The following is a 17,914-nucleotide window of genomic DNA, read 5'->3' as shown; positions in this document are numbered from 1 at the left end:
TGGGAGTTCCCGCTGCTGAGGCACCACCTGGGCCCCAGATGCCTGAGGACCTCCCTTGCGCTTGATAGGGGCCCGGCTGAAGGCTGGCTGGGGAGGCAGCCTCACCGCATGGCTGACCAGAGACCCCGCAGGTGCAGAAGGGTGTGGAGGGGAGGAAGGGGCACCGCTCTTGAGGGGCTGGTGGGCCCCGGGTTGCCACACCTCTTGGGGGCCAACCAAAGAGGCCATAGATCTGCTTGGAAAAGACAGCTGTGGTCACTGGTTCCCAAAGTGGTCTGAAAGCCGCCCCATTACCCCCCGAAGAGGGACAATTAAGGCGTGAAGACTACCCAGGAAAGGGGTAAGCTCACCCCTCCCTGCTCCCTCACCCCAGGAACACGGGCATCCTAGAGGCTTCTGGAAGCTCAGGGAGCACATATAATCAGAGGAGGGGGGCCAAGCGGCCCCAGGTAGGCCAGTCTAGCCCCTTCCCTGCACAAGTACACTGACCAGCCTCACCCTGTTCAGAGGAACAGACTCTCCTTTTTACCGTGCCACTGGGGAGGCCCCCCTCACCCCTCCTCCAGCCTCCCCAGCCCCAGAAGCTTGGGTTCTAACTCAGAAAGACATGAGCCACGATGCTCCTGTCTCTGGCTGGACATTCCCCCTCCACCTCTTAATCCCACCTGTGTATGTGCTCACACACATACATGCTAGTACGTGCCCGTGGAAGGCATCGGCGCGGGCTTGCTCATGCGCACAGACGCACACGTAGGTACCCGTGTGCAAACGTGCCCACTTGGAGCGGCAGACAGGTGCCCAAGCACAGGGAACCCTGGCCTGCCAGCACTCCTGGGTGTGTGCTCACCACCGTGACCACGGAGTCCTGCACGCATGTGGGGATCACATATTCCTAGCCGGGTACAGCCAGGCCCCTGTAAAGAGCATCTTGAACACATCCGTGTGGACAGACTGGGCTGGATGTGCATAGCTAGACAGTGCCCACACACTCAGGGAGCCCCCGACCCTCCCACGGAGTGACCCTCAAAGGCTGCTGGGAAGGCAGGCGCGCTCCGGGCGGGCCAGAAGGGCTTGCTCACCGTTGTTGTGTTTTCTCCCCAGCAGGGCTTTGAGGCTGCTCCCCAGGCATCTGCGTCAGTCTGCCAAGGCTGCCGCAGCCCGGCCCAGGGCTTCCCCACCCCGTCCACCTCACCTCCCTCCCTCTCATCCATCGTCAGCCATGGCTCACCGGGGCCGGGGTGGGGGAGGGGGCGGGCGGGGGCCAGGTCGGCCCCGCAGTGACCCCTCTCCCCCTGGCCCAGGGACCCCCCTCACGGTGCTCAACGGGCCCATCCTGGCCCTGGACGCAGACCTGGACGTCTATGCCGTGGTGACCTACAAGCTGCTGGGCTCCCAGAGTGGTCTCTTCGACATCGACCACCACTCCGGTGAGGGCTCCGTGCCACCCCAGCTCTCCCAGCCTGGCTCCAGGGCTTCCTGCTGGGGTGGGAGTGACCCACCGCTAGATCTAGGGCCTCCCTTCTCACGCTAGATCCAGGCTCTCCGGGGGGACCCCATTCCTCACAAGCCCCATTTTGCAGCTGGACTAAGCCCCCTGGGGCCGGGCAGGAGGAACCAGCAGGAGGCTTGGAGCCAACCCAAGGGACCTGCTGGTGCATAAGCTCTCAGCCTAGGCAATGAGCCCCCAAACCTGCTCCCTCCATCTGCTCATGCCCCGGGCAGAGGCTCAGGCCCCTAGTCCACCAGAAGCAGCCAAAGGTCTGTCCTCAAACCACATCCAAAGTTCCCCAGAGACCGTGTCTCATCAGTCCGGTCCTGGACAGGAGGCCAGCTTGGTGACAGGTGACAACAGGAAGGGATATGCTGGTGAGCAGGTCAGTGCTCCTCCCTGGGTCCCTCGTCCTAGGCAAGACTCTGGAGCACTGAAGAGGGTACCTGGGGAGAGGCTCATCACAGAAAATTGGCCACTGGGGGCCCTCCCTAAACACTGCTTGTTGAGCCTTCAGGGAAGAAAATCACTGCGTTGTCTTCCCCGCTCCACTTTCGTCTCTTTCCCCTATCATGCCCCTGTCTCTCTCTATCCCCTCCTGGCTGGCTCTTGCCCCGTCTCCCCACTGTACCCCCTTTCCTTTGTGTCTCCTCGGCTGGTGGTGCCGGGTGCCAGGCGTGGTGACAGTGAGGTTCGGTGTCATCATTGACCGGGAGGCCTTCTCACCCCCGGTCCTGGAGCTGCTACTGCTGGCTGAGGATATTGGACTCCTCAATGGCACAGCCGACCTGCTGGTCACCGTCCTGGATGACAATGACAACTGGCCCACCTTCAGCCCTCCCACCCTCACAGTCCACCTGCTAGAAAACTGCCCACCAGGTAAGCAGGGCCCAGGCCGGACCTGCTTGCTGGTCCATGGGGATTGGAGCCTCACAGGTTGGAGGCAGAATTCACCCAGTGGGAGAAAGAAGGGCAGCAGGGCGGGCAGAGAGAGCACTGGAGAGGGGGGGTCAGAAAAACCAGGCGGCCCTCACCTCCCTGCTCTGATCCACAGTGTTTGTCTGGAAAATGAGATTATTAAGATATGTTCCAACCGTGTCCCTGGTCGGAAAGACTGTTTTAAAGTCAAAATAGGATGAATGTGATTCCCATCAAAATCAAATATGATTTGGAGGGTATATTTGATTCTAAAGGTCAGCTGGAAGAGTAAGAACATTCTGAGATAGAAGTATAAATAAGGCAGATTTGCCTTAATTGTCCCTCTTGGGGGGGGGTAATGGGGCAGCTTTCAGACCACTTTGGGAACCAACATGATAACATGTTACAGAACTACAGTATTTACGACCACATGATAGGAGCACAAGACTCTGGGACAAAGTAACCCAGGAACAGATACTGGTAAATTAAGGAAAGTAATATTATGTGATTAAAGAAACAGTGAAGGGGGGCCTGGCTGGCTCAGTAGGTGGAGTGTGGACTCTTATTCTCGGGGTTGTGAGTTCGAGCCCCACATTAGGCATAGAGAGCACTTAAAATCCTTTTTTTAAAAAAAAAAAAAAAAGGAAACAATGAAATCAGTTGTGAAAACTAATTACTGTGCAAAATATCTATTAATATTCAGTGCAGATTCTCACCCCATATCAGACACTAAAATGAAACCTAAAGACGTTCTAGAGAAAATACAAAAGAATAGAAACATTTACAAACAAAAGAAGAAACTTCAGGTGAATGTTTCTCTGATTTCTGATAAAGAGGTTCTAAGCATATGAGAAACAAAACTCAAAAAAGGAAAACTATTACATTTTGGTGCATACTAAGTTAAATTTCTTTACACCAAACAATAGCAACCAATATTGAAAGGCAAACAAACTGAGAAAATGGTATCTGTCCCCAGTTATCATAATTACATAGTTTGCATAAGTTGACAGATAAGTGGACAAAGGTCAAAAGCAGACAATGTGCAGAAGATATTACTAATCATTAAATTAGTAAAGATTTTTCAATCTCTCAAATAGTCCTAAAATGTGAAATAAAATGAGAGTTACCTACAAAGTTGCAAACATGCTAAAAGATAACCACGGGCAAAACTGACAAGACAGGGCCCTTAGGAACCACCAACAAATGTATCCTGATATAAGGTTTTTGGAAGAGGCCACTGTGCTCAGCCACTCCCCATTCCCACCCCCATAGGATTCTCAGTCCTTCAGGTCACAGCCACGGACAAGGACAGTGGCCTCAATGGGGAGCTGATCTACCGAATAGAAGCGGGGGCTCAGGACCGCTTCCTCATCCACCCAGTCACTGGGGTCATCCGTGTCGCCAATGCCACCATCGACAGGGAGGAGCAGGAATCCTACAGGCTGACAGTGGTGGCCACCGACAGGGGCACCGTCCCTCTCTCGGGCACGGCCATCATCACTGTCCTTATCGACGACATCAATGACTCCCGCCCCGAGTTCCTCAACCCCATCCAGACGGTGAGCGTGCTGGAGTCAGCTGAGCCAGGCACGGTCATTGCCAACGTCACTGCCATTGACCACGACCTCAACCCAAAGCTGGAATACCACATCATCGGCATCGTGGCCAAGGACGACACTGACCGCCTGGTGCCCGACCAGGAGGATGCCTTTGCTGTGAATATCAACACAGGTACAAGGGCCTGCTCCCCTTCCACCTCACTCCTGACCCCCTGCCCCAGCCTCCTTGCCCTCTGCTTTCTTCCTGATCCTCCCTTCTTTCTGTTCCTCCCCGTTCCCTCAGCTGCCCCCCCTACTACTCTCTTCCCCCACCCCCAACACCACACTGTCCCCTCTCTTCTCCCTCTCTTCCCTGGCTCCTTCCCTCTCTCCTCTCTCCTCCTCCTCCTTGTATCAGCTCCATCTCTCCTTTCAGTCTCCCGCACTCTACCAGTGTTCCGTGTGAGAACGCCCACCTCACCACACTCTTGCCAGTACTAAATATTGTAGAGCTTTCGTGTTTGTAATTGTATAGGAAAATGGTACCTTGTTTTAATATGTATCTCTTTAATAACCAGGTGGTTGAACACTTTCTTCATAGGTATGCTAGTCATTTAAGTCATCTGTAAATCTTATATATACCCTTGATGATTTTCTTAAACTATCACAAAAGAAACAACTGTGGCTTATCTTTCATAATCTATGCAGCTTATTATCATTTTGATGGCTTTACCATTTTCCCAATAGTTCCATGTTTTTCTCCTCTAGGGTGTTAGGAAGGGGACATGGGACCCCTACAGGTATACTCCTTGAAAGGCCAAGAAGAGTGACAGAAAAACTAATGTGGCTATGACAAAATTCTAAAAATCATTGTTATTCAGAGAAATGCATAGTAAAACAGCAATGAGATAGCAATTTTTCATATGTAATTAGCAGATGTTAAGATGCTGGACAGTATTGAGTATTGGTGACAATGTGGGGACATCAGAACACTCATACATTACTGTAGGAGCTTAGCCTGCTTCCACCATCTAGACAGCAGTATAGCACAAAGTCCACTCATACCCCATGATTCAACAATTCTGCTTGTGGGTATATGTCCCAAGGATATTCTCAGATCAGTAACAGGACTATATGCCATGTTGCCTGCCATGTTATTGGTGGTGGGAGTTGGAGGCCACCTGAGCATCCATCCCTAGGAGATTGGAGAGTAAAACATGGTGGGAGTACACCATGAATACTACGCAGCAGTCTGAAGCGATAGATTAGATTCACAGAGAAATGTGGGTAGACCTTAAAAATAACTACTTACTGAAAGAGTAAGAAATAGAATGGGAGACATATACATATCACAGTCCCACTTGTGTAAATGTAAAACACACACACACACACAAATACATGATTTTCAGGAACACTTCCAAATGAAAAATATACTTCAGTCTATTACAGTGATTGACCAAGGGGAGAAGAGGGGAGAGGAGATACATACATAAAACAGGAGTGGTACCAGTGACCACAGGGTGCACTAACCCAAAGAGTACGATTCACTCAATATGCATCTGAGGCCCAAAGGAAAAAAGAAGACAGGAAAACCGTGAGCACCAGAAGAATGTAGATGGGTTAGCCATGCCCCAGGGGAGCAAACTCCCTGCTGCCGTGGTGGGTCAGGACCATGGAAAGCTGCTCTGTGCCCCGCCCCTTTATGGGGGGCTGATGCCTTTACCACTTTTCTCGGCTCTGTTCTCCCTCCCTCCAACTGACTCTCTTCTCTCTATTTTTCTTTCCAGTGTCCTCTCTGCCCCCTCTTCCTCATGCTTTCCCTACCCCTCTTGCTTACCTTTCCTCCCCTTTCTTCTTGCCAGAGCCTCAGCTCCCTGAGTGCTCCTATCCAATGGGGCGCCCCCTTGCTCCCCTGCTTCCTACCCACCCCCTTTCCCTTCCACTCCCTTCCCTCTCAAACCTCCTGCCCTGGTCTGCTCTGAATCCTACTGCCCCCCATGCCCTGCTCTGCTCCATCCCCTCTGCACCCTGAACTAACTGATGTTAACCCTTTCTCTCTTCCTCATGGCTGGCAGGCCTGCAGGTTTGAGCTCGGTTTCTCTGTCACTTCCCACCTCATCTCTGCTTCACCCCATTGCCTTCCTCCATACCATACCCCTACCACCCTTCCTGTCCTGTGGGGCCCAGGCCAAGGCCGGGGCCCAGCCTTCGCAGACTGAATGCAGCCACCCTCTCCCCATCCTCGCTCCCCAGCCTCGGGGACGGGGAGCGAGAGTAGGAAGAGGAGGAGAAGGCAGCGGCCCAGGGTAAGTGACCGCCTGTGGCTGGGAACCCGAGGAAGACAGAAGCCCAGCAGGGGGTCTGCCAAGGGGGAAGGCAATCCCAGAGGCCACACTGCCTGCGAGGGAGCTGGAGACAGAGAGGGAGTTTCACCTAGGATCAGGCCCCCAGGCCCTCCAACAGAGCCCAGCCCTCCAACAGGCCCAACTACGTCTGTCCAGCTCAAGCCCCAGCCTCTGGAGGGTTCCTCTGTGATTCAGGGGCAGGCAGGGGCTGTGGGGGGCGGGGGGCAGGAGAAAAGGAAACAACTCCTTGCTAGTATTAACACAGGACGGTGCTCCTTGCCCACAATCAGGCCCTGTCATGCCCCACTTAACCAAGGCAAAGAGGTAGGCCTGACTATCCAGCCTGCCCCACCACTGTCCCCTCCAGAGAACACCCTCAGGGATTTCTAGCTGCCTTGACCTTTTATACTTGGTCTCCCTAGAATACAAGCATTGTTTAAGCTGTGATAAAATGCACGTGACATAAAATGTACCACGTTAACCATATTTAAGCATACGGCTCAGGAGTATCAGTATACACAATTGTTGTAGAATATAAGCGTTTCTGAAACAAGCAGTTACGTGGCACTATGTGTCCAGCACCACTCTAAACCCTTTGCAAATGTAAACTCATTTTACGGTTATAATCCTCAAAATAGCTCTATGCAATAGATACTGTAATTATCCTCATTTTATAAATGAGGAAACAGGTGCAGAAATGTTCGATAATTTTCCCAAGTTCACCTGGCTAGTAAGCAGTGAGTGAGGGGCAGAGTGAGGCGCCCCCAGCTTGCAGGTAACTGTGGTCTCATCCCAGCCAAAGATGTCACCGGCAAGTCCCAGTTCCACTGGGGATCGCTGCCCTTGGTGTGGTTTGGGGGAGCTAGCCAGGAGAGCCCCTGGGAGGCCCAGATGTTATGGGGTTCCCCTCAAACTGAACCTAGTCTGGTCTACAGGGTCCGTTATGGTGAAGTCCCCGCTGAACAGGGAGCTGGTTGCCACCTATGAAGTCACTCTCTCGGTGATTGACAATGCCAGTGACCTACCAGAGCGCTCTGTCAGTGTGCCAAACGGTAAGGCTCCCCCCCACGCCCGCCCCGGCATCTGCCCGTCAGGGTAGGGACAGCAGGCTGGGAACAGGCACAGGCCTGCCCCCAGGGACGGAGCAGCAGGACCCACTCACTGCAGGGGCTGCCAGTGGTCAGGCTACACGAAGGGTATGAAGGGCGGCCGCTACAGGGAGGCTCAGGGTGGCCCTGTGTCCCAGTTGTGAGAGCTCAACGGTGGGGGATCCAGAAGCCCAGAACTGTGTGTGATCTTGAACCCAAAGGCTCTGAGTGGGAAGGAGGTTTGGCAGAGGCTGGACGGGCATTGAGAAATCGACCGGCCAACAGAGACTTGGGCCAGAGTCCCACCTCAGAGCCAGTGAGGAGCGTGTGGTTGGCACGTGTGACGGGAACCTCAGATCCAACGGCAAACTGTGGGGTCAGCCCAAGGAAGGAAAGCGCGAGGAAACGTGAATGTCCGTGGAGGCCAAGACACCACTTTGGAGGGCGCGGGCACGAGAGCAGAGGGGTGCAGGCCGCTGCCCTGCTCGCAGCCTGAGGCATGACTGGGAGGGGCTGCTAGAGGAGTGGATTTTGCATGGGCAGAGCAGGAAGAAGAGGGGGGTGTGGTGAAGGGGTGGCCTCAAGTCACCCAGCTGCAGGGATGGAGAGATAGACCTGGCAGATATTGGCTGCCTATCTTTACAGGCCAGAGCCCGGGCTTTCAGGAAGGAAGAGCAGACCTGGCCATTGCCTACATGTCCCCTGCTCAGAGGGCAAGGGCCCAGGCGGGTTACATAGAGGGGATACCTCAGACTAGAAGTAGAAGGCTGAATCATGGAAAGGGTCTTCGACCCTTAGACCATCACAGTCCTCCTACCTCATTGGACAGGTTGGGAAACTGAGGCACAGTAAGGGCCAGGGGCTCTACCAAGTTTCACTCAGCCGGTTGGTGGAACCCAAACCCCTTCCCCTATGGAAGAGTGAGCGACCTAGACCAGGGGAAAGGGTCACATGCCACCGCACGAGGGTTGGGTCGAGCTTCAGGGTGTCCCAGGAGGGCAGTGAAAGGCTACCACCCTCTTCGGGCTTGACTGACACTTAGGAAGGCCAGGCCTAGCCACATTGGTGTCCCTCACGTCACCCTCACCCCGTGCTTCCACCCCAGCCAAGCTGACAGTCAACATCCTGGACGTCAATGACAATACGCCCCAGTTCAAGCCCTTCGGGATCACCTACTACACAGAGCGGATCCTGGAGGGGGCCACCCCAGGCACCACGCTCATTGCTGTGGCCGCCACGGACCCGGACAAGGGCCTCAATGGGCTGATCACCTACACTCTGCTGGACCTGATGCCCCCAGGCTATGTCCAGCTGGAAGACTCCTCAGCAGGTGGGTGGGAAATCTGCCAGAGGGGCACTGGGGGACGTGGATCTGTGCCTGCTCAGCCTCCACAGGGGACCATGGCCCACTTGTTGCCCTCCAGTTGGGGCCCCACCCTAGCCCCTCAGTGGGCTGGGCCAGATCCAATATGGCCAGCATTCCCGTCACTCCCAGATGCCCAAACTACAGGAAAGGAGAGTACCTAGTCCCAGGTGGGGTGGAGGCCCCCTCTGAGGTCTACTGGACCCCTGGGATACTCCACCAGCATCTCCACCACCCAGCCTTCCACTGTGAGTCTCACTTGGGGAGCGAGAAGGCCAAGACAAGAATCTCTCAGAGGAGGTTCTGGGCTAGTTGGTACTCATCCCTTTGACTTGTGAAAAGCTTTCTCACCCCTCCAGTAAGGAGAACAGCTGGATACCAGTTGCCGTGAGGCCTCTGGCCTGCCTGCCCCTGGGCACTGTTGCTGGGCCACCCTTCTTCTTCAGGGGGTCACCCCTGCCCCTCAGAGTTCCAGATCCTTCTCTTTATACTCTGGAGAGCTTCCATGAGTGAGGAGCGGCCAAACCGGCAGTGGGTGCCTCTGTGTCTTAGGGAAAGTCATTGCCAACCAGACGGTGGACTTTGAGGAAGTGCACTGGCTCAACTTCACTGTGAGGGCCTCAGACAACGGGTCTCCGCCCCGAGCAGCTGAGATCCCCGTCTACCTGGAGATCGTGGACATCAATGACAACAACCCCATCTTTGACCAGTCTTCCTACCAGGTGGGCAGCCGGGCAACAAGTCGGGTCAGGACCCAGGCCCAGGCCTTGGGGCCTTTGGGCATCTTCCACCCCTACCCTGCCGGCCTCCGCGCCCCGCAGGCGTGGCCACCCCATGAGCAGCTTGGTGCCCTGGGTTGTCTAGCAGGTGAGTTTTCAGGGCAGGGGCATAGACACTAGGCCTGACCCGAGCCCGCTCTCTTCTCTCCCTGCCCGCTGGGCTCCAGGAAGCTGTCTTTGAGGATGTGCCTGTGGGCACGGTCATCCTGACCGTCACCGCCACAGATGCTGACTCGGGCAACTTTGCCCTCATTGAGTACAGCCTCGGGGATGGAGAGGGCAAGTTTGCCATCAACCCCACCACGGTAAGCAAGCCAACTCGGTGGTGGGAAGGGGCAGAGGCTGAGAAGCCGCCACAAGTCGTCCCGGCTTCTGGGTCCTGCCATCGGGATGTCTGTGGTCTCGGAGGTTTTTCCACCAAGTCAGCAAGCCCGGCAAGAGTCCCAGACATCCTGTAGACTGTGGCCTTTCTGTCCCTGTGGCCAGAGTTTTTTGGAACTAGCCTTTGTGGGACAAAAAAATTCTGAGATGTGTCCCCACCAGACTAGAAAACTTGACTCGGGTCCAGGCGACTGCTTTTTAAAACTGTCAAGAGAGAGGTATAGGAAGCTCTGCGGAAAGTGGACACAGTGTTTGAGCTCCTGCTGTATGCATGGCCCCCTGTCAGTGCTGGGGGGCGGGGGAAGAAGCCTCCATGGGTGTCTCCCCCATGCTGCCATGGGTCTCAGACTTGTGGGAGAGTAGAAACTCAAGAGAGGATGGGTGATGATTTCAAATGACTGTAAATTGGTTCAAAGCTGCTGTTTCAGCACAGGGAGAGACCACTGTGGCCTGGGGGTGGCTGGTCAGGCAGGACCTTCCCCAGGGATGGGGTCAGAACTGGACTTTCCCTCCTACAGCCTCTCGCTGCCCACATCCCCCTGCACTCTGCCCCGTCAGCAGGGTTCTGTCCTTCCTGCTCAATGTGAATGATCAGTCATGCCCCCGGCCTGGCACTGTGAACAGCAAATGCTCTACACCTGGCCAGGTAGCGAGCTCCAGCCCGGGCTGTCCAACCCATCTCCAGGTGGCTTGGAGTCGTGAGGGCAAGCGGAGCCACTAGAATCCAAGCTCCCTGGGGGCAGGGGCTGTCGTCTCTTCTGTTCGGTGCCGTGTCTCCAGAGCCTAGAACAATGTCTGGCGTAGAGTGAATGCTCAATAAATATCAGTTGGGTTGATGAAGGACCTGACTCTACCATCCCCTTACTAGGGTGACATCTATGTGCTATCCTCTCTCGACCGGGAGAAGAAGGACCACTATATTCTGACGGCCTTGGCCAAAGACAACCCTGGAGATACAGCCAGCAACCGTCGAGAAAATTCGGTGCAGGTAAGGGCCACCAGCCAGGCCAGGGACACTAAGGACTGGAATTGTGGAGGCAGCAAGCAAAGCCTTAACTTTAGAGAACGCTGCAGAGTGGGAGCAGAGCCCCCCACCCCGTCCCCTCGGAGACATGGTGGCAGGAGGAGACGGCAGGAGCTTAGCTGGGTGAGTCAAATGGCGGTGGCTTAGGGAGATGGGGACTCTCTAAGAGAAATCTGTTGTGCCCAGCCCCTGCGAAGGCAGTGTTTAAACATACCTGAGTGTAACCCAAGTAAAGCCTGGGGCTCCAATGTCCCACTATCCCTGTGTCCCAGTGAAAACAACAGTCCAGCAACCAAACATAATTGTAACACAGTTATTTTCATTTATGTCCCTTCAAGAACATTAAGAGGGTTTCCAGTTCTCAGCCCCATTCCCACTCCAGCTCTAGCCTCAACACAGTTGCCCTGAGGCCAGCCTACCGCCTTCTAAGCTCTGTCCCCACTTCTGTCCAAAGTCCCATGCCTTGAGGCTCTGCTTTCTCCCTCTTTCTTCCCCGGTTCCTGCCTTGTCCAGTCCTTTCTGTATGCAGTTCTGCCGTTTCTCCCCACAATAGCCTAACCATCCAAGGAAAACTCTCCTGGAGCGTGGGGGCTGGTGAGCAGCTGGGTGGGCAAAGACAAAGTCCTGTTAGCAGGTCTCCCTAAGGGGGAAGGAGCCGGGAGCACTCACACGCCCGAATCCCGTCCCAACAGCCCAGTATTTGGAGTCAGAAGACTAAGACTGCACTCGGCGTCTGGCATATGACCTCTCTGAGCCTCAGTTGTCAACTCTGCAGGAGGTGGAAGGCAGGGAGATGGGGAGTTGGAAGGTGCTTTGTGCACAGAACAGGGTTCTTAAAATCCTGAAGGGCTCTCGTGGGGATGCAGTCAGGCAGGGCATCAGCAGCCAGGGGAGAGACGGCTCTGGCCTGGTGGGTCCATGGGCCCCGCCCTGGCCTAGGGGGTCGGCAGAGGGAGCCAAGTTCCAAGCCAGACACACATGCCAACCAAGAACGAACTTTTGGGAGTGGAGGAATCACAGGGCAGCATTAAGGTTGAGAAATTAGAGTCAGATGTAGGGGCCACGGTGGGAAGGAGCAAAGGACGGAGTGGGAGGGGGGTGGGGAGGCCTCCCTGCTTCAGGACCCAGACACAGATAACTGGTAACCACAGGACTAGCTGCAGAGCATTAACTGGGGCCGGGCGCTGTGCATCACGGGAGAGCCTTAGCGGCCCCTGAGAGAGGACATACTACTGTCCCCAGCGCACAGCTAAGGACATGGAGACTCGGCCGGCGGGGGGCAGGGGGTAAATAAATTGAGGTCGGAATCCAATAGTGGGCACTGTCTACCCTGGCTTTTACTCCTGTATGACCGAATCACCCGAAGCAGCCCCTCAGTATGCTCCTGACCTTTGACCTCAACCTCCCCGCCCACCCCCCCAGGTGGTGATCCAGGTGCTGGACGTCAATGACTGCCGGCCACAGTTCTCCAAGGCCCAGTTCAGCACAAGCGTGTATGAGAACGAGCCGGCAGGCACCTCAGTCATCACCATGATGGCCACCGACCAGGACGAGGGCCCCAATGGGGAGTTGGCCTACTCACTTGAGGGCCCTGGCGTGGGTAAGTAGCCCGCTCCCCACCCGTGAAGCCTTGGGCGTGGGAGGAGCAGGCGGTGGTCTGCGCAGCCCCAGGCCAGGAGGAGGAGGAGGAGGGATGGGAGGGACGTCTCAGCCAGAGCCCGGCCCGGCTCTCCTGTCCCATCCGCCAGAGGCCTTCCACGTGGACATGGACTCAGGTCTGGTGACCACAAAGCGGCCGCTGCAGTCCTACGAGAGGTTCAACCTGACCGTGGTGGCCACGGATGGCGGACAGCCCCCACTCTGGGGCACCACCATGCTCCTGGTGGAGGTCATCGACGTCAACGATAACCGCCCTGTCTTCGTGCGCCCGCCCAACGGCACCGTCCTCCACATCAGAGAGGTACCACTGTCCCCCGGGCCTCCCACCCACCACCATCTCCCTCCCGCAGTCACGCCTGGAAGAGCGAAAGGGTCCCCCTGGGAAGGTGGGGAAACTGAGGCCACTATGCCAGCGCAAGGTCCTGGGCCCAAGTCTGACTGTCACTACTGTGACCTTGAGAAAGTGACTTCTCTGGGTGGTTTTTCATCCGCAAAACGGGACTAAGAATAGTAGATGCCCTAGCTCTTGCTCCTAGACGTCTGCCAAAAAAGGCGGCCTCCCCGGACACCCACTTCCCCTGTATTTGTGTCTCAAAATATACACACATGTTCCTTCCGTCTGTCTGCTGTTCCTGCTGATACCCGGCCTAGGGACTGGGGATGGGCATCCAAATAAGAAACAAGGGGAAGTGGCTGAGGTTCCAGAATTCCCCAACCCTTCTTCCATCCCTTGTTCTAAATTGCCTCATAAAGGCAGGGAGCATTCTTTTATCCCCTGCCCTGCCCCCTCCTTCCTCTCAGCCCCCAGGCCCGACTTGCTCAGTGCTGGTCCACTCAGGGGATCTCCCACTTGTTCTCTGTTCCCCGAACTTCAGCATGCCTCCGCCTCTCAGAATGTCAGTATCAGGTCCTTGTCACTGTCCCCACTTTGAGGTCCCACAGGAGACATATCCCCCAGGGCTGAGCAGCAGGAAACTCTGTGCCCAGACCTTGTGAGTTGCTTTATCCGGTGCCCATGGCAGTGAGGGAGTGGTCCTCTTCGCGCTGCCCACTGGGGAGCTCGGCGAGGCCAGCCCACGCTGAGTGACCCTGCAGGGGCTTAGTGCACAGACCTTGCCCCCCACCCCTCAGTTTCCATTTTCCTGTCAACCGTTTCTTTTTCTTTACCCTGATTTTTTTTTAACTTGTTCATTCTTGTTATAATTTATACATTCTTGTAAGTGGTCTCAAATCTTTTTTGTGGAAGAAGGCAAGATATAAATTAATAATAATCTAGTTCTTTTCCACAACAAAGGCCCCATTTGCTATGTTTTCCCCTTCAGACACCGTATTTTGAAAGATCCGTGTCTCCCAAACAGCCAGCATTTGTCATCACGCTTGCTATTAATTAGATGTAACTACCATTTGGAGTTTCTGATTGTCCTGATCAGTGAGATACAAAGTAAAGCCATGCTGAGCTGATAATTTTTCAAGTAAAGGCCAAGAAATGTGCTCTTTTCCTTGTGCCCTGTGCAGCCTTGTTATGGGTTAGTATATGATGTCCATCAGATTTCTTGAGATCTTAGACTTAACTCAAGGGAATCAGGAGCCTGGGGCCCAGAGAGGTAGAGTGCATGTCTAAGTCACATGGTGAATTCGTAACAGACTAGAAACAGCTGTTGTCTCTATCCACCATGTCATCCTACCCGCCTGTCCCTCATTTTCGGGTACCCCACTGGGTAGATGGTATTGTCTGGGGATACCTAGGGCTCCTATGATTAGGGTAGCAGAGCACAAGACAGACCCAGGGACAGAGGGGTAGCTGTGGCCTCAGCCTTTGGATTCCCCTTCTGCCTTCCAGTGGGATCCAAGGGACGGGGGAAGCCCCTGGAAGGGCAATAACCCTGAGAGAGTGTGAAGCATGGTGGATGGAGACCAGGCAGGTCCACCGAGGGGCAGTGCAGTGGGGGTGGGGTGAAGGGATGTTCTAGCAGGTGCTCAAGACTCCAGGAGAGCAGCTAAGCCGGCAGACGTTTCCTAAGGATGCTGGAAGGTGGCAAGGACAGTCTGCTGAGTGAGGAGAAAGAACAAGAGCGCCGTCAGGGCCTGGGAGCTGGGATTCTCTCAGACGCCCCAGGAGCCTCCCTGCCAACCCCCGCCACCCCCCACCGCAGGAGATCCCGCTGCGCTCCAATGTATATGAGGTCTATGCCACAGACAAGGACGAGGGCCTCAATGGGGCCGTGCGCTACAGCTTCCTGAAGACGGCGGGCAACCGGGACTGGGAGTACTTCACCATCGACCCCATCAGCGGCCTCATCCAGACAGCTCAGCGCCTGGACCGCGAGAAACAGGCCCTGTACAGCGTAAGGGGGCGGGGCCCGGATGAGGGGCGGGGCCGGGGCGGGGCTTTCCTCCGGGCACAGGGCCACCCCCTCCCCACCTAGAATGCCTGCCAGGGTGGTGAGCTGGCTCCCCGGGGGTGCCCTCCTCTGACTATGTTCTTCTGTCCCCCAGCTCATCCTGGTGGCGAGCGACCTGGGCCAGCCAGTGCCATACGAGACCATGCAGCCGCTGCAAGTGGCCCTGGAGGACATTGACGACAACGAACCCCTCTTTGTGAGGCCTCCAGTGAGCTCACCCCGCCCCGCCCCGCCCCAGCCACACCCACACAGGGACTCACCCACCCCTGTGCACACTGCCGCTACGTGTGGTTACATTCGGAAACCCTGCACGCACCTCACAGAACAAATATTTACTGAGCAGTTGCTATTTCAAGGTACTACTCGGCAGTCAGCAAAGCCAACAGGCCGGCCTTGTGGAGAGGTAGCTCTCCTGATTGCATGCACGAGAGCACGCAGGAAACCTGAAATTCAGCTCTGCTGCACGGAGCTGGGCCTGAGCCCCTCCTGTTGACTCAGACTCTGCGACGTGCTGGGGTTTTTTCTTGTGTGCACATGGGATGTGAGGTTCCCCGGAGACCGTGTGAGTGCGAGTGTGCGCACATGCACGTGTATGTGACTGTGCCCGCTTGTTCAGACATCGGCTCAGGTGTTCTGTGAAGCTCTTTGCTTCATAGAACAGGCCAGGCCAGGCCCAACCCATGCTTCTTGATGTTCCAGAAGCTCTGCTCACCCCACGGGGCCTGGGCAGTGAATTCCCTCAGCCCACAAAAGGCACTGCCTGGGGCCCTCCGACCGTGGCCTCCTGTGGCCCCCCTCTCCCCCCTGCAGAAAGGCAGCCCCCAGTACCAGTTGCTGACAGTGCCCGAGCACTCTCCACGTGGCACCCTCGTGGGCAACGTGACAGGCGCCGTGGACGCAGACGAGGGCCCCAACGCCATCGTGTACTACTTCATTGCAGGTGGGGCCTGCGGGGGGCTCATGTCCTACCGACCCTGGGGCTGGAGAGGACCCCACCATGCCCCACCCCGGCCCCACCTCCTCACCCTGTGCCGTGGTCCCGCCCCCAGCCGGCAACGCAGAGAAGAACTTCCATCTGCAGCCTGACGGGCGCCTGCTGGTGCTGCGGGACCTGGACCGGGAGCGGGAATCTGTCTTCTCCTTCATCGTCAAGGCCTCGAGCAACCGCAGCTGGACACCCCCGCGGGGGCCCTCTCCGGCCCTCGACCTGGTCACCGACCTCACCCTGCAGGAGGTGCGCGTCGTGCTAGAAGACATCAACGACCAGCCCCCGCGCTTCACCAAGGCCGAGTACACCGCAGGTGCCGGGGGCGGGGTCTGGGTCCCGGGGGCGGGGTCTGGGTCCTGGGGACAGAGCGCCCCCTCTCTCCCCCGGCCCTGCCACTTAGATCCGCCTGCCCGTTCCGCAGGAGTGGCCACCGATGCCAAGGTGGGCTCAGAGTTGATCCAGGTGCTGGCCCTGGATGCAGACATTGGCAACAACAGCCTCGTCTTCTACAGCATCCTGGCCATCCACTACTTTCGGGCCCTCGCCAATGACTCTGAGGACGTGGGCCAGGTCTTCACCATGGGTAGGAGCCTCCACCCAAGACCTCTGTCACTGCATGGACTGTAGTCTGGAGGAGATGGGGTCTGTGTGGGCACCACAGGGTATGAGTGACTGGCCAGCCAGCCATGTGAATCCTTCCATTCACCCTCCCATCTAACCGTCATCCAGCCAGCCCCTTGTGAATCCTTTCTTCCATCTACCTTTCTAGTCTCTGATCCACGTCTCCATCTCTCCATCTACCCACCCGCTTTCTCCTTCCTTCCTTCCCTCCATCTTCTCATCCATCCGTTATTCATCCATCCATCCATCCATCCATCCATTCACCCACGCATGTGTCAGTCTGCCCCACCCCGGGCATCTGTCCATCCTCTCACTCATCCATCCGTCCACCCATCTACCCATCTGTCCATTCATCCATCCACATTCCCATCCTCCTCCTTTCCGTATGTCCACCTGTCTTCCCATTTGTGTACCTCTCCCTCCCCCGGGTCAGGCATTGTGCTAAGCACTGGGGGGCACATATGTACCTAAAGGTATGCATGTTGACTTGTGCATTTGCCTGTGTGGATAGCTGAGCCTCTTGGGTCAAGTTCAAGAAGGTGTCCTGGTGGGTGTCCCATGACCTTACTTCTAGACCCAACCCCTTCCCCACTCTTGCCTACAGGAGTCAGTCTAGACTCCTTCCTTGGCCTGCCTTTCAAGGTTCACCAGGTCTTCCTCCCAGTCCCTCTTCTGTTTCCACAGCCCGCCCACTACCTGTAAGGGCCCGGTGTCCACCCAGAGCTGAACGCCTCAGCACTCCTTCAGCCTTTTCTATACCACCCTCCGTTGGCCTTCGCTCTTTGTCTTCACCTCCTGAAATACCATCTTGACCTTCACCTCTGCCTTCAGATACGCTCCCCATTACCATCCTCTCGAGCCTAATTCACAGGCCACCTCCTCTGGTCACACAACCAGATGCCATCCTTTGTCCTCTGATCTACTGCTGCTCTTAGTTTAGTAAATCAAGGCACAGAGAGGCTATGTAGCTTGCTAAAGGTCACACAGCCAGAAAGTGGCAGATCTTAAACCCAGGTCTACGGTCTTCTAAGACAAGACTGCCACAGCACCTCGGGTCATCTCTGTAGTACGGCTGTGGAATTCTGAAGTGCATGTGTGTGTGAGAGAGAGTCAGTGGGGGGGCTCAGACATGTTCCCTGATCCCCCAGCATGGGACAGAGGAGTCCCAAACTTACCATCCTTAGGTCAGTGCAGCCCACAGCTGTGTTTGAACTTGGCAGGGTTTAAGTAAAAACTTAGAAATCTCTAGAAGTACCAGTTCGGGCAGCAGCGGCCGCCTTCTCTGAGGATGATAGATCAGCTGAGCCGAGGCCAATGCC

At 55.9% G+C, this 17,914-nt stretch overlaps 1 protein-coding gene across 2 annotated transcripts in view; it reads left to right on the top strand.

Moving 5' to 3' along the window:
• Nucleotides 1-17,914, top strand: part of CDH23 (cadherin related 23) — a 405,959-nt gene that overhangs the window by 382,639 nt on the left and 5,406 nt on the right. For both annotated transcript variants that reach the window (XM_078077622.1, XM_036083911.2), the window contains 15 exons: nt 1,302-1,427; nt 2,165-2,368; nt 3,680-4,138; nt 7,226-7,342; nt 8,484-8,708; nt 9,294-9,463; nt 9,688-9,825; nt 10,770-10,889; nt 12,348-12,525; nt 12,674-12,885; nt 14,738-14,929; nt 15,081-15,194; nt 15,797-15,926; nt 16,036-16,287; nt 16,396-16,557. In XM_078077622.1, the coding sequence (XP_077933748.1) occupies nt 1,302-1,427; nt 2,165-2,368; nt 3,680-4,138; nt 7,226-7,342; nt 8,484-8,708; nt 9,294-9,463; nt 9,688-9,825; nt 10,770-10,889; nt 12,348-12,525; nt 12,674-12,885; nt 14,738-14,929; nt 15,081-15,194; nt 15,797-15,926; nt 16,036-16,287; nt 16,396-16,557 (2,799 nt within the window). The remainder of the gene's footprint in view (nt 1-1,301; nt 1,428-2,164; nt 2,369-3,679; nt 4,139-7,225; nt 7,343-8,483; nt 8,709-9,293; nt 9,464-9,687; nt 9,826-10,769; nt 10,890-12,347; nt 12,526-12,673; nt 12,886-14,737; nt 14,930-15,080; nt 15,195-15,796; nt 15,927-16,035; nt 16,288-16,395; nt 16,558-17,914) is intronic.

Source organism: Halichoerus grypus, chromosome 7 (genome assembly GCF_964656455.1).
Source record: "Halichoerus grypus chromosome 7, mHalGry1.hap1.1, whole genome shotgun sequence".
Classification (NCBI taxonomy): domain Eukaryota; kingdom Metazoa; phylum Chordata; class Mammalia; order Carnivora; family Phocidae; genus Halichoerus; species Halichoerus grypus.
The sequence above is the reverse complement of the archived record's forward strand: the minus strand, read 5'-3'. Positions and strand labels throughout refer to the sequence as shown.